The following is a 26,816-nucleotide window of genomic DNA, read 5'->3' as shown; positions in this document are numbered from 1 at the left end:
CCAACTGTCACGACACACCTATCGCGCTACGCCAATGAAAGCTCGCAACCCTCTTTGGTATTTGCGGCAGGGAAGAAACCGCCAGTGACGACAGAGCCGTTCAAACCTCCCGTTTCCCCTTAAACCAAAATCATCCAAACACATGCCTTAGTAACAGGTCACATAGAGGTACGATTGGTTGGGAGGTCTGGGTTTCCGCCCAATCACGCGCCAGAAGGTGGGCATCTTCAGAATAAGCCGCTGTTCGTAGTGCGCACGAGGCGTTTTCAGGAGTCGTCGAACAAAGAAAAACGCGGGATCGTTCAACTAACCGCCTCAACCGCCACTAACTGGTTATTCTTATGGACTGCTCAGCGAAAGATCGCGCCATTGAAACACCTGGGCGTTAACTGCTCGGGTTAGTTTGGCGCACCGAGGAAGAGGCGGGTTATTTTACCGGAAACTGTATTCTAATGGGAGGAGTGGAGCGCAGGAATTAGAAGAGAATAGCGATGTACAGCGTGAAGAGATAGGCTAGTTGCGATAGGAGATTGGTTTTGTACGTTACGTTTGGTTTTTTTTTTGTTCTTTCCTTGGTTAGGGTTGTGTATAGGAACTTGTGGTTTTGGTGTATTTAAATGGAGGCAGTACAGGGGTTAAATCACGTAAAGATTGGAAGATAGGTACAATACCATGCAATATGGTTATGTAAAATCTATTGATGCTATGTGGGCTAGGAAGCTTTATTAGCTTTATTTGAAATTCATATTGTAACAGAAATTTGATTAGTTTTATTTGTGAAGGAAAATGACACCTTGGCAATTTACATATTTAATTTCTATTTATGTGAGATATTGTCATATATTACAGAACAGTGGATGAAACTGAGTAGTAGAGCTTGTGTTATGTAATGTCTGTGTTGTATGGATATCCAGACAAAACCAGCGCTTACTAGCAAAATAAAATTGGACAGGGAAGTACAGGTTACTCAATAGAAAGGATTTTTGTGTCGCATGTTAGATTTTATACAGACTTTATTGTCTGAATTTTAGTAAATCTTTAGTTCAAACTTATCTTTGCAGTAATCAGCTGGAGACATGGCATTTTCAAATTATAGCAGCTTAAATCGCGCTCAGTTGACCTTCGAGTATCTACACACTAATTCGTGAGTATGCTGCATGTCAAAACATTTTTAGGGAGTGAATGTTCGTTTTTAACATAGACGGTAGCTATATATTTATTTGTGTGTGTGATATTCACGCACACTATATGACCAAAAGTATGTCGACTCCACCTAATTATTGAGGTTAGTTGTTTCGGCCACATCCATCGCAAGCTGGTGAATGGAATCAAATACATAGACAGTACTTTTGGACGCAACATCAACACAAATCAGTGTGCATCAGGAGTTTCATGGCTGCGCACTAGCTGAAGGTTGCTATATGAAATGTCAAGCTTTGACTAGAATGCTGTAAAGCACTCCGCAATTGGACTCTGGAGCACTGGTAAATGTGTCCTCTGGAGTGATGAATCATACTTCACTATCTCCAAGCCTGATGGCTGAATCTGGGTTTTGCATATGCCAGGAGAACACTACCTACTGGAAAGCACAGTGCATACTGTAAAGTTTGGAGAAGGAGAGATACTAATCTTGGGCTGTATTTCAGGGTTCAGGCTAGGCTCTTTATTTCCAGTGAAGGATAGAAAGAAATTTAGGCAATAGTATGCATGTAACTTTGGGGAAGGCCGTTTGCACGACAGTGCTTTCGAGAGAAGTCTTCTCATCCAAAATGATTGCCTGATGTCACAAATGCTCGTTTGGCTGAAGTTTCTACCTACAAACTCCAATATCTTGTGGAAATCCTTCTCAGAAGTGTGGGCTCTGTTCTAGCTGCAAAGGGGCCGGGGGGGGAGTTAGAATGGGATGTCCAACCAGCTTATATAGATGTGGTGGTCAAGTGTCCACATACTTTTGGTCATATAGTGTATATATAATCAATGAAAATAATTTGCCAACTTCAAAAGTACAAGAACAAGTATCTGTATTATTGCACCATGCATTTTGTTGTTTTGTGTATGTCAGTAGTGCAGACAATGTTCCCTTGTTGCAATTTCAACTTATACTTCGTGATATAACAATAGCCCAATGTCTGAGAAAGCTCTGAACACATCTTCAATTCAACTGAACTCAAGCTCAGTGTGAAAATATCTGATTTGCTCGAATATAAGACAAGCTTTTTTTCAGAGCCAATGCTCTGAAAAATACCCCTCGTCTTATATTCGTAGTCCTCTTTTAGTCAGACCTCGAATAGAGGTCTGACTACAAGACTAAAATCCCGATCCCCGCAGCACTGCAGAGGACCTGGATCCTCCTCTCGTGCAGCCTCCGTTGCTGCCCGGCACTTCTGCTGGGGCTTCTAAGCCGGGGCACCATTGTGACCTGACCTTCCAGTGCTGCGCCATTGAAGCCCCAGTGGAAGTTCCGGGTAGCTGCAGAGGTTGTCTTCGCACATCGAGCAGACGTTCACCAGCTGCCAGAGAGGAGGATCCCCCGCAGCGTTGCAGGGGACCTGGATCCTATTGTATGGCAGCCGGTCAACGTATGTGCGATGCGTGCAGACAACCACTGCATCTACCTGGAACATCCGCTGGGGCTTCTACAACGGATTGCCCACATCACATGACCTTCCTGTGCGCAGTCATAGAAACCCCAGGGGATGTGCCGAGCAGAAACAGAGGTTGTCTATGCGCATTACACAAACGTTCACCGGTTGCCCCCACTAGACACCAGGTAGCCTGAAGTATGGGGGACAAGGCATTGGTACGTCTAACATTACTTATATCAGTTACTTTAGGAAGCAGACTCCTGAAGAAGGGACCTGAAAGCTTATGCTAAAGTCTAGCCTCTCCGTCGTTAATCCTTCTAATGCCAACCATGTACATTTGTTCTCCTGTCTGCGGCCACTAAAATGTTTTGTTGAAAAAAACGTTTCCTGTTAAAGAGAAAATCCTTGTGTATACAGTTAAAACATGGATGCTTTCTACCATCTGAAGAGAGTTGCTCATTTTCAGCTTCTCTCACTATAGAACTCAATGTTCGAGCACTGCCAGTAGGTTGCGATTGTTCCATGAAAATGGAATCCTGTTTCCATAGTGCAGCATTCTGCCAGCTGATTTCTGTGAAAGTGCTGTACTTGCGGACACATATTTTCTACCTAGAGTAAGATGTCCATAAGACTTTCACTTAAAGATATGATTTATCTTGATGTCTAGTTACTGGTTATCCTTTTATTGTGTTTTGAAACTGAATAATTAATGGATTAAGCTTATTAGACATACCAATACAGAAAAGTGTATAAAACATAACAAATATAATTTATAATTCTAGCCAGTAATGTCAGTAGTACATGCTTTGTATGACTGTTTCCTTTCCACCTTTGGTGTCGAAAGACGTGTTGTCCATGCATGCTTTGGTTTTATGCTTCTTTTGACAGAATGTAATGTGTGTTTTTTTGTGTTTCATTTATTAAAATAGCACAACACATGAGTTTCTCTTTGGTGCCTTGGCTGAATTAGTCGATAACGCAAGGTATGCTTTATTTTGTTTTTCATCATATAATTGATGTATAGATTTTATATGGGAAATTTACTGACTGAGTTTAATACATAAGATAAATTTAAGGGGTAAATAAGTTAAATGTGAAAAACGATGCAAAGCAGAAAATGTCTATGTTTGAATGACCTTGTTTGAGTTTCTGTGTAAATAAAACACATTATTAAGTAATCAGCTGAATTCTTCTTAAATAGACACAAGCAGAATTGTATGCATTTCAAACTCAATCAAATGTCTTTCATTAAGTGACTTTTTTTTTTTTTTTTTTTTTTTTTTTTTTTATAGGGATGCTGAGGCTACACGAATTGATGTTTTTACAGGTGCGTTTTAGTAAACCAAGTATACCAAACTGTCTTTTCTTTTTTCTGGTGGTGGTGGGGTGTCCAGTGTATGTGAATTAATAAAATGCATTATAAAATATATCATAAACAGGTTTTACAGTTAGAATCCAGGGTCATCTTTAATGTTAGTGGTCTTTAAAGCTGCTTTAAATTTGAAAGTATGCCTGTGATTGTAAAATCAAGTGTCAATTTGTAGTGGGTAACTTTTGACCTATATTATCAAGATGAAAGATACACATTTAAACAACATTGCATTTTGAATTTTACCGCCTTCATTTTGCATTCTTCTGAGTTTGGGAAATGAAAGGTGGTCCTTTCTGCATTTCAGTTTGAAAGGTTGTCTTTAAATGGTCATTGTATTGTTAACTCTGTAGTGTAGTGTTGCTACAAATATATGATGTAGCTGAAGTTTCCAGTGTTCTCTAACAAGTTTATTTTTTGGCTATATATTTTATGCAGTACAAAGAGAAGACTTAAGAGGTGGCTTCATGCTTTGTTTTCTTGATGATGGTGCAGGAATGGATCCAAGTGAGTGAAAGGCAACACATTGGCTTTGTGGTGCAGCTGTTTTCATGGAGCAACTTATATACTATATAATTCTTAATGTATTTGTTTCTTGGTCTTCTTGTTCATCTAATATGTAGGTTCGTCATCTGTTTATTATTGTTTTTAGATGAGGCTGCCAGTGTTATTCAGTTTGGTCGTTCTGCTAAAAGAACCCCTGAATCTATCCAGATTGGGCAGTATGGAAACGGTTTAAAATCGTAAGTACTGTACATAAATTGTGTTTTTTAAATGCCAAACATACAAAATATCAGTTTTCCATTAGTTCTGAATTCATGTCTTTGTTAATGGTCTTTAACACGCTGAAAGAATGTGATTTCATACTGAGGGCTAATCAAGTAGGGCTTCTACGCTTCATCACTTTGTGCTGTCCATTATGCATTTGCTGTGTATTTAGAGTTTTTGTATTTTATTGGTTTCTTGATGTTTGGTGCACTGATTGTTTTACTGCCTGCTATCATGATATCAATAATTAATCTAAACTCTGCATAATCTCTTCAATAATGTTTTTTTCCATATATATTCTTTGGCTTACTTTGAACTGTCACCAGTGGCTCTATGCGAATTGGAAAAGATTTCATCCTGTTCACCAAGAAAGGAGGCACAATGACCTGTCTGTTTCTCTCTCGTACCTTTCACGAAGAAGAAGGCATTGATGAGGTTTGATTATTCTCTTATAACAATGTTATAATTCATGTTAAAAATAATCTGTAATGTTAATACAAGTAAAACATAATGTATGGGGGCGGGGGCGGCGCCGATCCAAGATGGCTGCATAAGACCGCAGCTCCGTCCACCGTCTCGGGACTTTCCGCATTTATTTTACACTGCCGCGATCATGGGGAAGTCAAACCGCTCGGCTGGCACCCCTAAAGCCCCCAGTACTCGGGAGAGACCGGTTGCGCATTCGATGAGGCACTTTTTCCGGGGTTCCCAAGACTCTGAACATCGGGGCCATGCGGCCAAGATGGCGCCCTCTCCCTCGAGTCGAGCGAGCGATTGCTCAGACAACGCCTCGCTAGACCAGGATGCCGGGCTCCCAGTCCCACCGGCGGAGTCGCTTACCTGGCAGGACGCCCTGAAGCAGCTTCCCACGAAGGCGGATCTGGTCTCGGTCATAGATACCGCTTTGGACCAGGCCTTACAAGGCGTTCGGGCGGATCTCACCGCGATCAAGCAGGATGTCCAGCATATCGGCGACCGTGTTGCTGTGTTGGAGGAAGACCACATCAAGACCTGCGAGGCGGTTGATGCCTTGTCTGCTGTGCACCGGGACCACTCGGACCTCTTTGCGGCCCTACGCAGGCAGCTTGAAGACCTGGACAACCGGGGACGGCGCAACAACATCCGCGTTCGAGGCCTGCCTGAATCGGTCCCGGCTGCTGACGTCCACAAGACCCTGCAAATTTTATTCAATTCAGCAGCCTGAGGACACTCCGATAATTTTCGACAGGGCCCACCGGGCACTCCGTCCACGGGGACCCCCTTCAGCTCCACCGAGGGACGTGGTGTGCTGCTTGCACGAATACTCCGTCAAGGAGGCCGTGCTGGCGGCTTGTCGCCTCTCGGGCGACTTAGACTTCGAGGGAGACCACATCAGGATCTTCCAAGACCTCTCTCCGTTCACCCTGCAGAAACGAAGAGCCCTTAAGCCAGTCACGGCAGCGCTTCGAGCGACGGATATTCCTTACCAGTGGGGCTTTCCTTTCGCCCTCATTGCCCGCAAGGATAAGGAAGTCATTGCCCTCCGTCATCACGGCGACCTGGAGTCTTTTTTCACTCGCCTGGATCTTCCAGTGGTTCGTCTTCAGGATTGGGAACTTACCTCTGAGGTTCCGCAGCAGCTCACCGAGCCGTCGAGGTCCTGGACGACTCCAGTGCACCGTAGGAAGCGGTCCCGACGGGCCACCTCTACAGCGGCGCCGACCGATGGAGACCCTTGACGGCCTGATTTTGTTTCCGGAATTTCATCTGCCGTAGTGCTCCTGGTTCCAGGCCGACTGACCTTCTTCATCTGTGGCTACATGCCGGTCCGGGTGGTGAGTCGGTGTCGTCCTTTGTACCCGCGCCTGTGTTCCATAACACCCCATGCGTGAGGCGCTCTGGACTTCGGTCTATTGACTTATCGGACTTTGGCACTTTTCTCTTTATTTTTATTTGTATTTTTTGTTACTCGCTCGTTCGTTCGTCTCGGTTCCGCCGTTATACATGCGTCGTCGTTCGTGCACTACACTACACTACATTTTCACCAGCGCCCTGCTGCGTCTGGGCAGTTTCTTTTTTCCTATGCTTCGTTTCCGGCCACCGGGGCGTCTAGCGCTCTGAGGCTGCTGATACGGCTCCCTGGTTCTCCTCCCCACGGCGGTAATTTTTCTTTGTTTTTGTCCCGCTGACGGGGACGTTTGCTTCTTCCCTGTCACCCTTGATTTTTAGGGCCGTTCTGGTCCTCTCCTCCCTTGCCCTCCTCGGCTACCCCCCCCCGGAGCCTTCCTGTCCCTATGTGGACGGTTGATTTGGGCCTGCTTGCAGTCCCCGTGCTCACCCAACTTATTGCTACAGCAATGTTACTAGGGATGTTGTCCCTTGCACCGCACCACACGTTACATACACTACACATGGTTTGGTTTATGTTATGTTTTATTGTTTTGTTTACATGTCCCAGGGGTCCAAGGTACCAGTTGTGCTCTTCTAAGAGCTCTCTCATTCTTCTGTATGGCTCCTCAGTCTCTTAACTTAGTCTCGTTGAATATACAAGGCCTTAATAAACCGCAGCAGCGTTCTAAACTATTGGCGTTTCTCCATTCCTTCAAGATACACATCGCTTTTGTACAAGAAACGCATTATGCTGCTACCAGGGAATTCCCTCTCTTAAATCGCCACTTCACTCAATCATTTCTGTCCAGCTCCCCCTCCTCCAAAACCAAGGGGGTGGCTATCCTCGTCCATAAGTGTATTCGATTCAGGCCGTCCGAGACGTGGAGGGATGCTGAGGGACGAGCTATTTTTGTTAAGGGTTTTGTGGGCTCCCATAGGGTCACTGTGGCGAATATATATGCCCCTAATTGTAACCAGGCCCGTTTCGTTACCTCGATCCTCTCCAAATTGGCTGATTTCCAGGAGGGCCTTACCATCTTGGGGGGAGACTTTAATATGGTGTTGGACCCTAAGATTGATACTTCCTCGGGAAGCTCCCATATCCCCTTTTCCATGATTCGTAAGGTACACCACCACTTGCGTCTGAACCAGATGGTGGATGTCTGGAGAGCCCTCCACCCTACTGTGAGGGATTATACCTATTTTTCCCCTAGTCACTGTAAATATTCGCGTATAGACGCCTTTTTCATGTCCCACTTCCATTTGTCGCTCCTGCGTTCGGCTAGCATCGGTGTGGCTACGATTAGTGATCACGCCCCGGTTTTCCTGAAGCTTGCTCTCTCGGGCCTCCCCAGGACCAATTGGCATTGGCGTCTCAACGAGAATCTACTGAGCGATCCCCACCATGTTTCCCAATTGTCCTCTCACATTAACCACTATTTTGCGGATAATGTCACCCTTGATGTCTCGTGTCCAACGATTTGGGAAGCTCACAAGGCGGTCATGCGGGGACACCTGATAAAGTTAGGCGCTTCCGTTAAACGGAACCGCGCAGCCGCTCTCTTGGATCTTACACGGCAAATAGCACGTCTGGAGGCCCGCCATAAATTGACCCTCCATCCCTCCACCCAGGTGGAGCTTTTGGCCCTACGTACACGGCTGGCGGCCCTCCTGGATGAGAGGACTAAGCGTAACTACCTTTTGGTTCGGCGTCAGTTCTACGAATTCGGGGACAAACCTGGCAGGCTCCTGGCACGGGCGTTGAGGGCGAAGAGAGCACAAACGTATATCCCTTGTATTCGGGACCAGGCGGGTCGGCTTCGCTTTCGTTCGGAGGAGGTTGCCAAATGTTTCCGAAAGTATTATACTTCCTTGTACAATTTGCCGCGCCCGGGGACTACCCCCTCTGAGTCGGATGAGGCTCTTTCAGCTTATTTATCGGAATTTCTCACTAACACCTTGCCTCCCGACGCCAGGGCTCTCCTCGACCAGCCGATCTCCTTGGCTGAGGTGGCTGAGGCCGTGAAATCCTCTCCGGCCAGCAAGAGTCCCGGCCCGGATGGCTTCACCATCGCCTATTATAGGAAATTCCTTTCCGTCCTTGGCCCTCACATGGTCACGTTTTTTAATGCCATCGCCCAAGGTGCCCCCTTTGCCCCGCAGGCCCTGTCCGCGCACATCGCAGTCATCCCTAAACCAGATAAAAACTTGGATTTATGTAGTAGTTTTCGTCCGATCTCTCTGATCGATGTCGATTTGAAGCTTTTCTCAAAAATGTTAGCGAATCGTTTGTTGCCCTTTTTGCCTCATCTCATACATTCGGATCAGGTGGGGTTCGTCCCCGGGCGCGAGGCTAGGGACAACACTATCAAGGTAGTCAACATAATCGCACATGCCCAGTCTCGTCGCCTTCCGTTGATCGTGGCCTCAATGGACGCCGAGAAGGCGTTTGACCGCGTGTCCTGGTCTTTCCTATTTGGGGTGCTCTCGAGAATTGGTGTTGGCCTTCGCTTCATGTCCTGTGTCAAGGCTTTGTATGAATCTCCGACCGCGCGGGTGGCTGTTAATGGTCTTTTATCTGATCCTTTCACGCTGGCGAATGGTACACGACAGGGCTGCCCCCTTTTGTTTCTTTTGGTTCTCGAACCCTTTGCGAATGCAATCCGGGCCCACCCGGATATCGCGGGGTCCGGATTGGTCCCCGTTCTTACGCTCTCTCGTTGTTCACGGACGACATTCTTTTGACTCTTACTGACCCTGTTCGGTCTCTCTCGACCGTCCTGTCGGAGCTAGCCAGGTGTTGTCCAATTATAAAATTAATTTATCCAAATCGGAGATCCTGGGGTTTCACATCCCGGAGCACCTTCGTGAATACATTCGGTCTGGGTTCCCTTTCAAATGGAGGGTTGACTATATCAAGTATTTGGGTTTACTTATCCCCACGGATCTCTCGATGTTGCGTTCTCTTAACTTTGAGCCCTTGTTAACTAATTTGGAATCAGACCTACGTAAATGGGCATATCCTCATATTTCCTGGTTTGGGAGGGTGGGGGTCATAAAGGGTCATAAAGATGAACCTTCTTCCCAGATTCCTCTACCTCTTCCAGACGCTGCCCATAGCTCATAGGTCTTTTTTCCAGAGATGTCGGAGGGCCTTTTTGCGATATGTCTGGAGAGGCAGACCGTCGCGCTTAGCGTTCTCCTATCTGATTCGGCCGCGTTTGCAGGGGGGGGTTGGTCTCCCGAGTTTGGAGCTTTATTGGCAGGCGTCTCACTTGCGTCGCGTTATCGAATGGTCCGTAGACTCGACTAAGCAATGGGTGTCCGTGGAGGGGTCCTTCCTGACGTGCCCGGTTTCCTCGCTACCGTGGACTCGTGACCCCGTGAGTTGTGTCACTTTCTCTGCCCACCCCTTCCTTATCCCTACCTTGCGGGTCTTTCGTAGATTGTTGCGCGACGGTTCGGTTGCAAGGGTCCCTGGCCCACTGACTCCCTTGGTGGGGAACCCGGACTTCCCTCCGGGTCGCTCAGGTGGTGGCTTGCAGGCTTTCCTCCCGCCGGGAGTACGCACCCTACGCCTGTGCCATGTGGTTTCTGGGACAGCTCTGAAGCCCTTGGAGGCCTTGTTTGGTCCGGGAACCTGCCCCTTTTCCCTCCAGTTCCTCTACCATCAACTTCGGCATTTTGCGTCTTCCTTAGCGGTCTTGCCGCATATGGAACGACCGCTTTCACAATTGGAGAGGTTATGCCTTGAACTGCGGGAGCCGCCCCATCTCTTGTCTAAATTATATGCGCTGTTGCTTTCCCCTGAGCCGGTCGCCAAGCCATACTATTTTAGCCTCTGGGAGAGAGACCTGGCGTGCTCGTTTGAACCGGAGGATTGGTCTAAGATCCTCTCTATCGTCCACAATGGGTCGGTGTCTAGTCGAATGCAGGAGACGTCTTTCAAGATTCTAACCAGATGGTACAGAGTTCCCCTGGACATTCATAGGTTCGCCCCTCAGGTACCTCCGACCTGCTGGAGGTGTGGTACCCACCCTGGCTCCCTGTTGCATATTTGGTGGTCCTGTCCTGATATTAGGCCCTTTTGGGATTCCGTCGTGACGGCGATCCGTGATGTTGCTGACCCTGATTTCCAGGCTTCTCCTGAAGCCATTCTGCTACATCATACGCAGTCTTCTTTCTCTGGCTATAAGCGGTCCTTAAGGTTTCACTTGATTAACGCGGCCAATGCAGTCCTCCCCCGCCACTGGAAGTCAGCCACCCCTCCCTCCTTCATGGCTTGGGTTAACCAGGTCGAATTCATTTATCAGATGGAAGTTCTCGTGTGGTCAGCTAGGGGTGCGGGTCATAAAGTTGAACTTAAATGGTTTCATTGGAGGTCGTTTATTACGTCTCTGGAACATCGCCCCTTACCTGACTCCCTCTAGGGGACCGCTGCTGTTCTTCTTTTGGGTGTACGCCTTCTTTTTGTGCCTCTTTTTGTTTGTTTTTTACTAAGTATGTACTGTAGGTTGTACTGGCTCTGTGTCGGAGCTACCCATTGGACCCTGGGACGGACATGTTATACGTTGTTTTCTGTTTCTCTTTGTTTTATTTCTTGTTTACCAGCACTGTACTATTGGGTACCCCACTGCTTGTCAGCCTGGTGTTGGCCCCCTCTATAGGGGTAGCTTTACTATTTTCTGTACCCGATCTGTTCCAGTATATGCTCTCGATGTCTCATGTTTTCTCGGCCATTCCGGAATGTGTGCTGTATCCTCTCATGCTGTGTGTGTATATGCTCTGCTGTTTACCTATGTACCCGGTATTCTGTACCATGTATTTGTTACCATACGTGCAATAAACTGAGAATTGAGAAAAAGTAAAACATAATGTAAGTACCTATTTTTTTTGCCTAATTTCTGTTAAGAAAAAATTCTGTCTGGCTCATTTCATTTGCTATAATATTTGTACCAAAAAAGAAAAGGAGCATTATTGTGCACAGGGTGCAATTTTGCATTATTAAGCAGTGATCATTTGTTTCATATAAGTGCACATGTACTGATCTGTGTCCATGCCCTGAAAGCTATCCATGTACTGCTAATGCGTTAAGACTTGCTTTGGGGTTGTAAAACTGGGCGTTTTAGGCATGCTGTGCGTTGCCGTGACAAATTGTATTGGCCTCATTTGGTGCACACCATTTGTTTCTCCCTTAAGGATAAATAATATATAAATAATACATTTTTATTTAGTCACCACCACAATTGGTCTTTCCTTCAGTAATATGCCTTACTAAGTAAGCCATTGCCGTTTATGTTAAAAAGTGATCTTTGTGTAAAGTTTGAAAAACATTTTATATAGAATCACCAAAAACTAAAATGTTTCAGATATGTTTTTATTAATTCAGTCTTAATAACCTGAGAGCATCGTATAAATGTAATGGAAATTGTAGCTTTTATAGCATACATGCGTATTGAACATGATATTTATGTGTTTTTTGTCATTGAAGGTTATTGTCCCTCTTCCCACTTGGAATTCTAAAACATTTGAGCCACTGGCAGACAACATGGAAAAATTTGCCATTGAGACAGAACTTATATATAAATATTCTCCTTTTCACTCTCAAAAGGAGATCATGGAGCAGTTCAAAAAGATCTCTGGTGACACAGGTAAAAAATAACTTTTAAGTTATAATGATACCACTGTAATTGACAAGATACCACAATGTATGTGTTTTCTTTTTATTACTCCCTTTTAAAATATTGATTTGTTGTTGTAGCCCTTTTTTGAATACAGAAATGAGGCAGTCAAAGAGAGATTTTACACACTCCTTTGGAATAAACTCTAATTATTCAATTTTTTTCCCTCCCTCCTCCAAGCTATACACATTGAGTTCCCTTAGTTTATCCTTCAGACAATCCACTATTTTGGTATCCCTTTTTATGCAGAGATTGAAGATCTTTTTGGAGATGGAGTCTCCATAACTGTACACAAAACTCATAGGTGAGGTATGAGAAGATATCTTTAAAGTGGCAGAACCACATTATTCCTGCTACTAATGACAATAGCTATACAACCCAGAACCCTACTTGCTTCTTCTGCTGCCTAATTGCATTCCCAGCTTACCTTTACTCATCAGAAATAATTATTCCCAAGTCCCTCTCTTTTTTGTTGTTTATAGATAGAACAATGCCCTCGATACTATATGCTTCCTGGGCTTTTTTTATGTCCCAAGTGCATTATTTTACATTTTATAACATTAAACACCTGCCACACTCTCAACCATTTTGATTTAGTTAAATCATTTTTTTTTTTGTTTCTATGAGTAGAATGGGTCTGTAACAGGACACTTAACTCCCGCTGGTGGGTTTTCTTTCTGGACGGCTTGAGGTTATGATCTGGGATGTTGATGATGTTGATGGTTTTGTGCACACCAACTTCAGAGTTTTGTAGAGGCTGCACGTGCCCACAAGTGATTTCTGGTCTTCTAAGCACTTCTGTGCAAGAAGCCCCTGAGTGATTCCAATTCCAAGATCTGCTTTTCCAGTTCCAGAACTAGAGAACATACTAGCAGTTCTGTTCTGAGCTCTAGAATACTTTTAAGCAATTTAGAAACCAGATTTCTGCTTATCCAGTCATGGCTTTACCATCTGGTTCAAGGGGTTTTGTCCATAAACTGGATCCCGACTCTTCTGCCTCTGAGGCACCATCTTTTGAAGCCTTCTTGTCATATGAGGAAGGTGAACTCAGAGAAGACGCTAAAACTCATGATCTTGGAGTCATCCTGAAAATAGACATTTTACCTCCGGAAAGATTAAGCATCTTTTCCCTTTAGAGAAGAGATTAACATAGGTCCCTAGGGTTGATGCTGCTGTGGCCAAAGACGCTATTCCTCTAGACGACTCCTCTCACTCCTTTGACCGCATGGGCAGGGAGGCAGAAGGGGCAGTCAGGAAAGTTTTTTTTTTTTTTTTTTTTTTTTTTTTTTTTTTTTTCCTTTTTCAATCCGCTGTGTCTGGGTTCTTTCCAGGGATAGCTTCTGCATCTGTACCCCATTCTATGGGATTTATGGCTACAGCAAGTGGATGGTGATTTATCCCTAAGACTAGGTAATGAGAAGATTGGCTGTACTCTTTCAGATATCTAGGCTGCTGTGGACTTTTTTGTGACTCAGCGATTGAATACATTTGTATGGTGGCTAGAACTTCTGCTTATCTGTTTGTGGCTTGCAGATTCCTCTGGCTAAGATATTGCTCTAGCGTAAAAGACACCCCCCCCCCCAGATTGGCTGTACTCTTCCAGATATCTAGGCTGCTGTGGACTTTTTGTGACTCAGCGATTGAATACATTTGTATGGTGGCTAGAACTTCTGCTTATCTGTTTGTGGCTTGCAGATTCCTCTGGCTAAAATCTTGCTCTAGCGTAAACGACCCCCCCCCCAGATTTTCAAGCTCCTTTCATGCTTCAAGGCGTGTGGGTCTTCCAGATTGTGTGAAGACAAAACCTTACGCATGTAGAGGGAAGTTGTCCAAGCCTAAACAAAAAGGAGATTTACCAGTACCCTTGGGGGGCTGATGCCAGACCTCGTGTGTGTGTGTGGAGGGGGCTTCTTTTCTTCGATTCAGTCTCATGGTTTTTCCACTACGGACCGTTGGGTAATAGACAATGTTTAACATAGCTACGTCATGAAATTTTTTAGATGTTTTTCCCAGGAGATTTGTGGCTTCTTCCCTTCCACTAAACCTGCACAAAGGTTAGATTTTTTAGAACATTATTCAGATGAAAGACATGCTAGTCCCTGTGACTACATAAGAGGTCAGACTAGGAGTCTATTCACCAGTATTTCTGGCCACTCTAGACTTGGAAGACGCTGCACGTGTCTATTGCTGTCGACTATCAGAAATTATCTGGCTATACCAAGCTCTCAGGGTATTGTTTGCTTTCAGTTTTGAGCAGGTTTTTCCCTTTTGGCCTGTTATCGGCTCCTTAAGTTTCTACCAAATACTCGCTGCAGCAGCAGCTCTTTTGAGACTTCAAGAAACCAAGATGATACCTTCTGGCTGCTCATATACCTGCCACCCTTCAGTCCCAGGTCAGTCCACAGGATTTCAGCTGGATAGTCCCTTTTCACCAGAGAAGGACTCAACTATTGATCTCTGGAGACATCTTTCCTTTTCCATCAGACAGATTATGATGATGTTAGGACTCGTGTTAGCATCCAAGATGTCCATTCCTTGTGTTCCGCCCTGGCTGCGTTCCCTATGGACATTTGTTCTCAGAGTGCGGCTCCACGACTTTTCAAAGTTTCTCTTGCTGCCAACATAAGATCTTCTCTTCGATTCACTACACAGGTTGATCAGACTTAAGCAGATTCAGTAAGCAGGAGAGTAGTCAGGCAATTCAAGGGTCAAACATGAATACAAGGTAACAAACGCAAGGACCACAGTAGGATATCTTTGCTGAGCAAGTCTGGATTTGTAATCCGATGCCCTAACTTTTTTAACAACCAAAATGGCTTGCACCTCACATTCCAAATGAGAGTCTATTCTGATTGTTGTGTGCTATGGAGTTCTTTTTGTGAATCCATTCCAGTTGAAGGGTTTTAGTAAAGAAACATGAAACACACAAGATATTTGGAGATGGAGGTAGGAAGAAGCAGTTCATTAACCACAGGATTAATCCAACGCAGGACTCGAAAGGGAACCGATATAACAAGGAGCAAGCTTCATGGATGGAACCTTGAGTTTAACGTTCTTGGTTAACAGCCACGCTCCTTAACCCCTGAAATATAACAGGGCTCATCTACGGTGACAATTAGCCTGTATGTTTCAGAGGCTAGAGGTTTTGTTGACCAGACATGGCAAAGATGAGGAGTGGTAGCTGAAGTTGCAAAAGAATGGGGGGACATTTAATGCTTATGAGTGGCATTATTTGCCCAATCAGCCTGGTGATCCCTCACAAACGACAGGAGAAACTGTTCTAACAACTGGTTGGTCCTTTCAATATTCCCTTAAGTTTGGGAATGGTAGGCGAATGAGAATGGAAAAGTGATTCCCATAGTTAAACAGAAGGTTCCCCAAAACAAAGCTGTAAATTGCACCCCTGTATCAGATCCAATTTGTGCTTGAAGGCCAAGCCGACAAAAATAGGCACTAACGCTGGCACTGTGGGTAGCTTAGAAAGTGGACAAGCATTAGAAAAATGATCCATCAAGACCAGTATGACCATATTTCCTTCTGAAAGAGGAAGTCAACATTAAAGTCCATAACCAAGTGGGTCCAAGGACAAGCAGAAACAGGAAGGGGCTAAAAGAGTCCAGCAGGATGAGAATGGGACACACAGGCCCACACGCAGCAATGAACTTGATACAATCAGCTTTAATCTCAGGCCACCATGTCCTGTTTGCAACGGGCACTAGGGCAGGGCTCGACAAATCCCAGGCGGCAGGTCGCCATGGCGACCGAAAATTTTGTCCTGGCGCCTAGGTGTTTGTCAGCCTGTTACATCCACAGCTGCTACTGCTGTCTGCCCAGGAGTCTGTGCATACCAGCACAGCCACTCCGAGCCCGAGCCTGGGATCACTCCCATGGAGTGATTCTGTAGGCTGAAAACGCGGTTGCAGGAAAACCAGCAATTGCGTTTTCAGCTGCCACAGGCCGCTTCAGGGAAGGTGGTTGTGTGTTGATTGGGTCCCCACACAAGTGTGGGGACCTGACACAACACCCCCCTGCTGCCTTTTCGCTCCATGAGAGCGACAGTGCAGCGTTAACCCCTTCAATGCCGCGATTGCGGTATAGCAATCCCGCACATGGGAGCAGAGGAGTAGTTCGCTGGGTAACGGTAGCAGGGTGTAATAGGTGGAGACACTGAAAAGTGGCACCTCATACTTCGAAGGAAACAAAATATGAGTCAATGAAGTTACTTGTTGAGTTACAAATGGTGGATGTGGAAATGCTGATACCCTTCCATTCAATGGAAATGGGACAAGGAAATGGTCTTTTCCAGTGGGCGGAACAGCGATAAGCTTACCCAGACAAGGCACTGTTACTTGGCCTGGGTGTGGGAGTTTTCCACCTTATTAGGCAGGACCTGGCAAAATTACCGTTCTGGCCACAGACCCTCTGAGCTTCTGTAACCTTTTCTGCCAGCAATAGTTTAGTAGCCTCCAACTGCATGGGGTTTTCAGACAATTAAGCATGGACAGCTAGTCCAGGAACTGCTATGGAGATCAAGTAGACATGTTCAAATCTTTGGCCTTCTGGTTCTTTCTGTCTGTCTCTTATTCTTGAGACATTAACATTGAGACATTGATACAAACTCTTCGGATTCAGTAAGGTGGTCTCTGATGGACAGTTCATCTGTGAGAATTTCAGAAAGACCACCATAGAGTACCACAATGAGAGCCTCAGCAGCACTGGACTGGATCCTTGGAACACATATAGCAGAGATAAGGAGGCTGTGGTGGCTTTACTGGGTACGTCAAAGTACAAAAGGAAGCTATGAAGAAAAAATGAAGCCCAGTTCTATGCTAAGTGGCAACCCTTTTGTCTACGGCTACGGCCTTTCTGGTCAGAATGGAGATAAGGTACCCAACTTTAGTCCTCTCGAATGGGAACATTTGAGGGGTGAGTTCCAACTTGACTAAACATTGGTTCAGAAACTCTCTGTGTAATTCAGGTTCCCTATTGTACCTGTTAAGTGCTTTTAGTTTAAGTACACTGGCACAGGAGTTACGGTAACAGGAGTAGCCCCTAATACCGCAGATATAAGTAAAGCAGAAGCACATTGAGGGACATTGGAGACAGGATCAGATTTGGAAACCAAAAGCTGGATAGGCCGGGCAACTTTGTGAAGCTTGTCTTCCATACAGTTGAACTCTGTCTCCTGGGCTCCAGCGCCTGGCCATGGCCTTGCCAAACTCATGGAATCTATGACCCTAGTGTAATGTCAGTCTGCCATCACCGTATAAGTGCTAAGAGGGGAAGTTCTTCAGCATCCAGGAGTTCCTAGGTTTACTAGGGTATCAGCTGAGCAGTCCTGGATTTTCAAATCCTGCACCAGCCGGAGGCGAGACGACCAGGATTGCTAAATATGTCATCCTCATTGTGACGGGACGCCCTGTACCCCAACTGGGTACACCTGTCAGCTGTTCGTTGCTTCCTCCCGGAACCTTAAGCCTCCAGTGCTAGACGGTTCTGCGAGGAAGGGATCGGGTATTTGTGGTGTAGTAACACCGTAGCCGCCGAGGCGTAGCCAAATACGGTGCTGTAATTGTCCTGAAAAGGACAATGAGTGATGTAGCTGGTCCCTCAATCATTAGACGAGACTAATGTCAAGGTGAACAACAACAACCGTTTACTGAGAAACACACAACCTTTTATACATCACTCTAACAATGAAAGGACATAATCACATTAGCACAACAATACCTGGCCCAGACAGCCTGGCACCATACTCAGACGCCCTGTACCCCAACTGGGTACACCTGTCAGCTGTTCGTTGCTTCCTCCCGGAACCTTAAGCCTCCAGTGCTAGACAGTTCTGCGAGGAAGGGATCGGGTATTTTTGGCGTAGTAACACCGTAGCCGCCGAGGCGTAGCCCAATACGGTGCTGTAATTGTCCTGAAAAGGACAATGAGTGATGTAGCTGGTCCCTCAATCATTAGACGAGACTAATGTCAAGGTGAACAACAACAACCGTTTACTGAGAAACACACAACCTTTTATACACCACTCTAACAATGAAAGGACATAATCACATTAGCACAACAATATCTGGCCCAGACAGCCTGGCACCATACTCAGGCCAATAAGCCCGGCAATGTCCGTATAACCCCAAACCTTTTGTTTTCGGGGTGATCCAGAGGGAGCGCCGACGATCCCAGGGTATCAGTGGATAGCTCGGCGCCCCTAGAGTATTATGTCCAAAAAGCAACACGGGGGTAGCAGTTTAAAATTTCCCCCAGGACAGACCACAATACAGCCGGGCGTGTGCTCCATGACCGCGCCGGCTGAACCCCGCTCTCCTGGAAGTCGTAGAAACTGGCGTTCCATGGGAGGCTCCCTCTCTGAACCACCCCTTGTCTGTACCCCACCACCTGTCGGTTAACTCTACAAAAGAGCGCCCTGATGAAGATTAAAAGGGCTTTCTTGCTAAACCATGAAGTTTCCCATGGAGTTGTAGACATTCTGTTTGAGAGATACGCTGCCATCTGGAAAGCCTTTTCAGAATGGTGTGCCCTTAGAAACTATTCTTCATGTTACCTGTCAGTTCCTGTAGCTCTAGATTTTCCCCATTCAGGATTTTCCAAGGATCTGTGTCCAGCTGCTATGAAAGTGAATGCTGCTGTCCTTTGTTTCTTTCTGGATTTTGACGTTTTGATATGGCGTTTCATGAGAGCATTGGCCAGACTTAGACTTCAAGCTCAAAACCATATACCTCCTTAGGATTGAACTCTGAACTAATAAATGTGCCTCCAGATCAGATATGTAGAGAGGCAGTTTGGTCTTCATTTCACACCATTGCCAAATACTATTCTCTCATGGATATCAAACTATTACAAACACAACACGGGTTTATCAAAATAAATGTTATGTATTCAACAATTATTGGCACCTCTATGAATTCATGTGAGAAAAATATATTTGATATTTTCAATTTTTTAGTACATCTGGGTGAATTGCTGAACCATGACTTCCTGTGTCACAAGGGTATAAATATTGGGTAGCACATAGGCCAAGTTACCTTGTGTTCATCACAATGGGTAAGACCAAGAAAAATAGCTATAATGTGCGGCAAAAGGTTGTTAAGCTTCACAAAATGGGAAGTGGCTATAAGGAAAACGGTACAATAATTAAGATGTTCCATTGTGTCTATATTGTCTCAACACACTGTGAAGAGGATGGTTCAAGTGGGCCAAAAATCTCCAAGGGTCACAGCTGGAGGATTGCAGAACTTAGTTGCGTCTTGGAGTCAGAAAGTCCCCAAAAATACAATTCAACGTCTCCTACATCACCGCAAGTGTTTTGGAAGAGTTTGAAGAAAGCCTCTACTCTCATCCAAAAAAACAAAGTCAACTGTCTTCAGTTTGCCAGACACTAATGGAACTTCAAATAGACTCGGGGTCTATGGTCACATAAAACCGAAATGCAGCTTTTTGGCAATAAACACCAGAGGTGCGTTTGGCGCACTCAGAGAGGTAGCTATATTGAAATGTAGCTCATGCCCACGGTTAAAAAAAGTTTGGGGCTCTGGAGCTGTTTTTCTGCTAGAGGACCTGGATATTTTGTTGGGGTACATGGAATCATAGACTCAATAGTATATATCAACATACATCAAATGAAGCTTGACTGCCTGGTGGTTGGATCAAGAGGACAATGATCCAAAACATACATCAAAATCAACACAAGAATGGTTAATGATGCAGGTTGTAGTGTCAGAAATTTTAGGTCAGAAAATATTTTAGATTTTTAAGTATATTATATGTCACACAAAAACAAAATGGAGCCAATGCCATTGTTTTTTCTATAAATTCATATAAATAGTTAAATTCTTTCTTAAACCCAGAACAAAGAAGTTATCGGGTATATCCTAATTACATTTATGGCCTACCTACTCCAGTCAGGAGGAGTTGAATGAGTACAAACTGTTTATCTGAGCAAAGTTTTGTAGAATCTGGAACACAAAATCAGCCAATCACATGGCAGCAACTCAATGCATTTAGGCATGTAGAAATGGCCAAGACAACTTGATGATGTTTAAACTGAGCATCAGAATGGGGAAGAAAGAGGATTTAAGTGACTTTGAAGGTGGCGTGGTTGTTGGTTCTAGACGGCAGGTCTGAGTATTTCAGAAACTGCTGATCTACTGGGATTTTCAAGCACAACCATCTCTAGGGTTTACAGAGAATGGTCCGAAAAAGAGAAAATATCCAGTGAGCAGCAGTTGTGTGGACGAAAATGCCTGTTGACGTCAGAGGTGAATGGGCAGACTGGTTCGAGATGACAGAAAGGCAACTGTAACTCAAATAACCACTAGTTACAACCAAGAGTACCATCTCTGAACGCACAACACGTGGACCCTTGAAGCAGATGGGTTACAGCAGCAGGTGACCACACCAGGTTCCACTCCTGTCAGCTAAGATTCCCACAATTCGTACAGGCTCACCAAAATTGGACAATGGAAGATTGGAATAACGTTGCCTGGTCTGATAAGGTCTTGTTTCCAGCTTTGACATTCAGATGGCAGAGTCAGACTGTGGCGTAAACAACATGAAAGCATGAATCTATTCTGCCTTGTATCATCAGTTCAAGCTGCTGGTGGTGTAATGGTGTGGGGGACATTTTCTTGGCACACTGTTTAAACACGACAGCTTACCTGAGTATTGTTGCTGTCCATGTCCATCCATTTTATGGCCAAAGTGTACCCATCTTCTGATGGCTACTTCCAGCAAGATAATGCACCATGTCACAAAGCTCAAAAACTGGTTTCTTGAATATGACAATGAGGTCACTGTACTCCAATGGCCTCCACAGTCACCAGATCTCAATCCAATAGAGCACCTTTGGGAACGGGAGATTCGCATCATGGATGTGTAGCCGACAAATCTGCAGCAACTGTGTGATGCCATCATGTCCATTTGGACCAAAACCTTGTAGAACGTATGCCCCGAAGAATGAAAACAGTTCTGAAGGCAAAAGGGGGTCCAACCCAGTACTAGCAAGGTGTACCTAATAAAGTGGCCAGTGAGTATATTTCATTAGGCACACGTATTTCCAGTTATATGATATCTTAATTATAATAATATCTTGGGAAATTGATAACATTTTTAAGATACCATTTTTTAAGGTTAATTAGTTCAGTTAATGGTCAAACTTGTCAAAAACTTTTATGGTATTATGGAGCCTGAATGTCAGACCAATGTCACACAAAAAACCTTGGATGATAGATGGGCAATAAACTTTTAGAGCCTTTGACCTTCCTTGATGTAATTTTTGTCTCACGTTTTTGAGCTAACAGTTTCATTACTGATCAATAACTTAAATGACTCACTCCTCAGTGGTGAATTTTGAAAATTTTGTCGGGATCTACTAAATCAGATGAGCTAGATTCTAATTATAACAATTAACACCGAATATCCTCATTGGAGAGTTTTAACCCATTGGAGGGAAATGTAGAAATATATATTTTTTTTAAGTTTGTTTTAAAAAATGTATGTAAAGACAAAGATGGCATCACTCTTTTATGATTATCATTTTTTTGATTATCCATTTTATTATTTTCACTCAACAGTATTTTTCATACTTTCTCCTGGCTAATTGAAATTGTATGGCAGCTGCTTAGAAACCTATGGCAGTTTATTTCCACTTTTCTACTAAAACTGGATTGCTAATTCAGCAGAAACCAGTTGATGGTAAATAAAATTGTATTTTATATTTTTTTAATCAACGTGAATTTTGTCTTCTTCAACGTTTAGAATAAATGTATCCCCTTTTGGGTGGAATATAGTGGTTTCTGAGAGCTGCCTCTTATAACCTGAACATATAGCAATAATACTTTAGGTTTAGTCCTGTAAATGTAGGATATTCATTTGTTGTAGGAAAGGAATTACTTTAATCTATTATTATAAATCTCCCTGATAATCTGTAAAAGTTGCCCAGTTGCATTTACAAAATGGAATCTTAAAGCTTAAGTAATTATTTGAGTACTTGTCCATCTTTTTTCAGTTGTTAATAGTAACATGGCACAGTACAGTGAGATATATTGATTTTTGCTACCAAGCTAATTAATGCATTCTGCCTTTTGTCAGTTTGGAATTCCAATGTGAGACTGTTTTGTTGTTGCTGAGTAGATCGGAAAAAGTTAACTAGTTTTGTGGAGAAATTTGTATAACACTACTAGAAATTGTGTAAATTAATTTTTACCCCATGAAAACAGTAATGTGTATTGTGATTATCTATGGAAAAATAACATTGCTCTTTGTTAATGCACAGAAGTAGTTTTTTTTTTTTTTTACATAAGTTTTGTTGTAAATAGCTATTAAATGCATAAATCGTGTGTTCATTAGAAATGCATATTACTGTGATTTCATATTTGATTTCATATTTGATTATAATTTTACTTCATTTTGCGAGTAGGAACCAGAGGGTTAAAAACAAAGCTATAAATTACTCAGGACTGCAGTTTATTCTGTGTTTTAAAATTCTAAACTTTTTTTTTTTATCGTTTCATTATATATTGCTTTTCTATATGTTCTATTAGGTACCCTGGTTGTTATTTTCAACTTGAAACTGGTGGACTCTGGCGAGCCAGAGCTAGATGTAGTATCTGACCCAAAAGATATTCAAATGGCTGGGACTCCACCAGAAGGAACGTAAGTGTTGGACAAAACAGCAACTCAAAATGTTTATTTACCTCCAGTCACTTTTTATAATTATGATTGTTGACTGTATTTTCCTACTAACGATGTGTACTGGAATAAACCTAAAGGAATATTATACTGAATTTAGACTGAGAATTATGCCAGAGCACTATTAATCTCACGCAGTTCTGGTAATCACACCAATGCTTTTGTTTTGTGCATGTGTAATGTGGGCAAGGACCAGTTAGCAATGCAAGCAGGACATTGCCCATATTATTATGAAACAGCATAATATTATGCCAAGTGTGAAATTACATTGTTATATTAGCTATACAGGTCAATGGCAAAGTCAGGGTCGGACTCTTTTTAATTAACATTTTAATTTGATAATTTCCATTAATTCTATTTGATTTTCTATACTTTCATGCTGATGGTGCCTTGGAACTGTCTCTTGTTCTATTTCAGTGATGCCAGCAAAATTGTAATTATTGTATGTTAGCAGTATATGGTCACCTTAGTCTGTAGCACCTTTGAACTTAGGTTTTGATCTCATTAGTTCTACAGCTTACATCCAGTCATGGGTAAAATGTCACACACACAGGAAACCATTAGCAGAAAATTCCCCCCCATCTGTTGCTAGGGTCGTGCCTAGGATGTGCATATTGACAGCTTCCCTATAAATAAATGTAATGTAATCTGCTAAGTGAAGCCAAAGCTCTCATTCCATTGAAATGGAAATCTCCTCATCCACCTACTTACACAGACTGGGTATATAAAATACATTTTATTCGCATTATGGAAGACATAGTACAGACGGGTTCAGAACAAAATACGATGGATGCCCTGGGCACATCACCTAAGGTCTAATATTCAAAATGCCTTTTCACTATGACAAGACATATCAACTTACTATAATACACGGACAGACGACACACAGAGTAGTCGGGCAACGCCTCTCCTACTGGTGGACTGAGTGTTCCCAAACACTGAATTCATATCACCCTCACACATATTCTCTCCTCCTTTCCTTTTCTCCCTTCCTTCTCTCCATGTAAAAATGTATATCCATCGCCCTCGGTATGAAATTATGTTGCTAAATGTGACAAGCCTGTACTGTATCACAAACTGCACCAATAGTACATGACATAAGATATCGATTGGCTTGTATAACATTTCAAGATATGCTGTGTGTTGTATCCAGTTTGACTTGTATGGATAATCAAAATAAAATGAGAAACAATTAACTTAAACCAAGGCAAGGACATTTAACCCTCAATGCTGAAACTCTTTTTCAAGTTCTTATAGATGTTAATAAACCTTAATCACCACAGACACAAGTTTCTAATCTAAGTTAGCTACATTTCCAGAATTATTCTGGGAACTCTACCAGCTCTTCTAAGTGTTCAATTAATGATCTGACAGAGTTCCTGGGAATGTAGCCAACCTAGATTAGAAACATGTTTCTGTTTATGTCTTTCATTTGTTTTGATGTTCTCACAGCGCATGTTGTGATGATGTTATGGTCCTTTCTGGGATTTTGATTCTTGTAGTCAAGAGCATTGAATTGCTCTGCGTATTTGTATACAGATGTTATTGACTCCCCCATCAAAAGTTAAAAATAGTAAAAAAAAGTCTACGAGGCAGAAGAATTCTCTGAAATGTGATGTGTTAAATATAATTTACCAGAAGCAAATTTATATCATATATCATTGTCCAATTATTCAAGCCATTTTGGGATCAGCTGGTAGATTATGTGAATCCTGGAGAAAAAAATAGCCAAAAATATGCTTACTCCAGAATGAGTCCTATCGGGTATGCCATGTTCAAGGAATTCTAAATGTGGAACCTACATGTGTTATTCCAGTGACCTCTTTAAAAAGGCATTTTATGATAATGGGTGAAATAAAGAGCCCCATGCTATCATTGATCAGAGCAAAAATGTTTTCATGTTTTTCTTATGGACAGGCTATAAACCATACTAAACAAGGAATCTAGAATGTGACTTTTTTCAGAAAATGGGGCACTTTATTAACTTTCTTGACAACAATGCTGATGATCAGACTTCTGATCCTAACCTACAGATTCTTTAACAACTCCAACCTCCCCCCATATCTCTACCCTTCCATCCAAATACACCCCTAACCACCGTCTTCATTCCTCTAAGGACCTGCATCTCTCTCCTACCATCATTACCTCTTCCCACTCCTGCATTGAGGATTTTACCTGTGCTGTACCCCTTCTATAGAGTTCCCTTCCTTGTTCCGTCGCTCTCTAAAAAAAAAAAACCAAAAAAAAACATACAACCTTTCTTCCTGAACCTCTACAGATTTCCCTGACTCAACTAACTTATCCCAATCCAAGCAGTCCTCTCCTTCTGTTTCAGTTCCTCCCTCAACCACTGACTAGATTGTAAGTTCGCAAGAGCAGTGCCCTCTTCTCATTTTGTACCCATTTGTTATTGCTTGCCTTTGTTGTAAAACAGATTCTAACTGGTTGTAAGAAAAATCTAATGGAGTCTATTATACCCCAAAGTTATATGTCAAAAATGTAAAAATATAAACGTGAAAAAATTCAAAACGTATAAACATTTTTACAAATGTCCTATATCCAGTAGAAATAAAAATATATGATATAGATTAAAAAGCTCATTTGAGCAGGGCCCCCTCACCTGTTGTTGTTTCTATATGCCATCTTGTTGTGTTATATACTAATTGATATGTCTCTTCTACCCTTTGTACACTGCTGCGGAATCTAACGGAGCCATATAAAAAAATAAATAATAATAATAATAAATAAAAAAGCTACCCCTGCACCCCCCCACACTATAAAAAAAATAATATAAAGATTATAAAATTATAGCTAACGACAGAAAGAGAAATTGTTAAAACAAGTAGCCTTTAGGGTGTGAAATACTCCTGTCGGAAAGGGTCGCAAAATCTGTATTTATGAACCTTTATATATTTTTTTCACAGAAAACCTGAGCGCCGTTCATTCAGAGCTTACGCTGCTGTTCTCTATATTGATCCAAGAATGAGAATTTTTATTAATGGCCACAAGGTTCAGACAAAAAGACTTTCTTGTTGTCTCTACAATCCCAGGTAACTCCATTAATTCAAATCATCTCTATCATATAATCACTTATAACAAGTGATTGCTGTTTTTGTAAATATTTCTTACTTGTAGGTAATGCTGTAGCTCTAGCTTATGCATATAATTTTACTTTTTGATTTAATATCATTATTTTTCCTCAGGGTGTACAAGTATACGTCAAACAGATTTAAAACACGAGCAGAACAGGAAGTAAAGAAAGCAGAACACATGGCAAAGATAGGTACGGTATGGATGTAAGGATGGGGGTTAGATTATGACTAGGGTTGTCATACTTACCAAATATGCAAAATTCTACATTGGCACATTATTGCGCTCATGATGTTGTGGTAGACTCCACCCATAACACATAGTTGGTGGAATGATGTTGTGTTCTACTCGTGTTATGTGCAAGGCATCGTCAGATTACAAAGTGTAGTGTCCACAGGTTCTGTGTGCTAATCTGCCATCATTCACAGTAATTGGGACATAAGCCCAAATGTCAGGAATATCATAGTGTCTTAGGTAGGTTGGTAGGTATGGCTATATCTACTGAAAGTCTATAAATTCTCATGCAATGTCAAAAAACAAAACACATCTGTTTCATTGTCGGATCGTTTGATTTATTTTGCTCCTGTCCCCCCCAAGCAAGGGAGATGCAATTGTATTTCTAAGATGAATGCAGCAAGTAATCCTAAACATCATCCACTACAGCAAAAGCAAACCCACTACAAGCTTCAGTATGTTTGAATTATGCAAATTGTTTCTTTCCCTCATAGCCGTAGTAAGTGTAGG

At 43.0% G+C, this 26,816-nt stretch overlaps 1 protein-coding gene across 2 annotated transcripts in view; it reads left to right on the top strand.

Moving 5' to 3' along the window:
- The first annotated feature begins 911 nt into the window (after positions 1 to 911).
- The window catches only part of MORC2 (MORC family CW-type zinc finger 2), a 39,745-nt gene continuing 13,840 nt past the window's right edge, over positions 912 to 26,816 (top strand). Inside the window, exons 1-10 of one of the 2 annotated variants that reach the window (XM_053468530.1) lie at positions 912 to 1,144; positions 3,515 to 3,568; positions 3,878 to 3,912; positions 4,393 to 4,461; positions 4,607 to 4,697; positions 5,049 to 5,157; positions 12,083 to 12,242; positions 22,835 to 22,946; positions 25,907 to 26,032; positions 26,186 to 26,265. In XM_053468530.1, coding sequence (XP_053324505.1) covers positions 1,077 to 1,144; positions 3,515 to 3,568; positions 3,878 to 3,912; positions 4,393 to 4,461; positions 4,607 to 4,697; positions 5,049 to 5,157; positions 12,083 to 12,242; positions 22,835 to 22,946; positions 25,907 to 26,032; positions 26,186 to 26,265 — 904 coding nt within the window. In that variant the 5' untranslated portion in view covers positions 912 to 1,076. The remainder of the gene's footprint in view (positions 1,145 to 3,514; positions 3,569 to 3,877; positions 3,913 to 4,392; positions 4,462 to 4,606; positions 4,698 to 5,048; positions 5,158 to 12,082; positions 12,243 to 22,834; positions 22,947 to 25,906; positions 26,033 to 26,185; positions 26,266 to 26,816) is intronic. The other variant, XM_053468531.1, reaches the window with a different exon arrangement.

This window comes from Spea bombifrons, chromosome 1, assembly GCF_027358695.1.
Source record: "Spea bombifrons isolate aSpeBom1 chromosome 1, aSpeBom1.2.pri, whole genome shotgun sequence".
Lineage (NCBI taxonomy): Eukaryota > Metazoa > Chordata > Amphibia > Anura > Pelobatidae > Spea > Spea bombifrons.
Note: the sequence above shows the minus strand (reverse complement) of the source record. Positions and strands in the feature narration are given on the sequence as shown.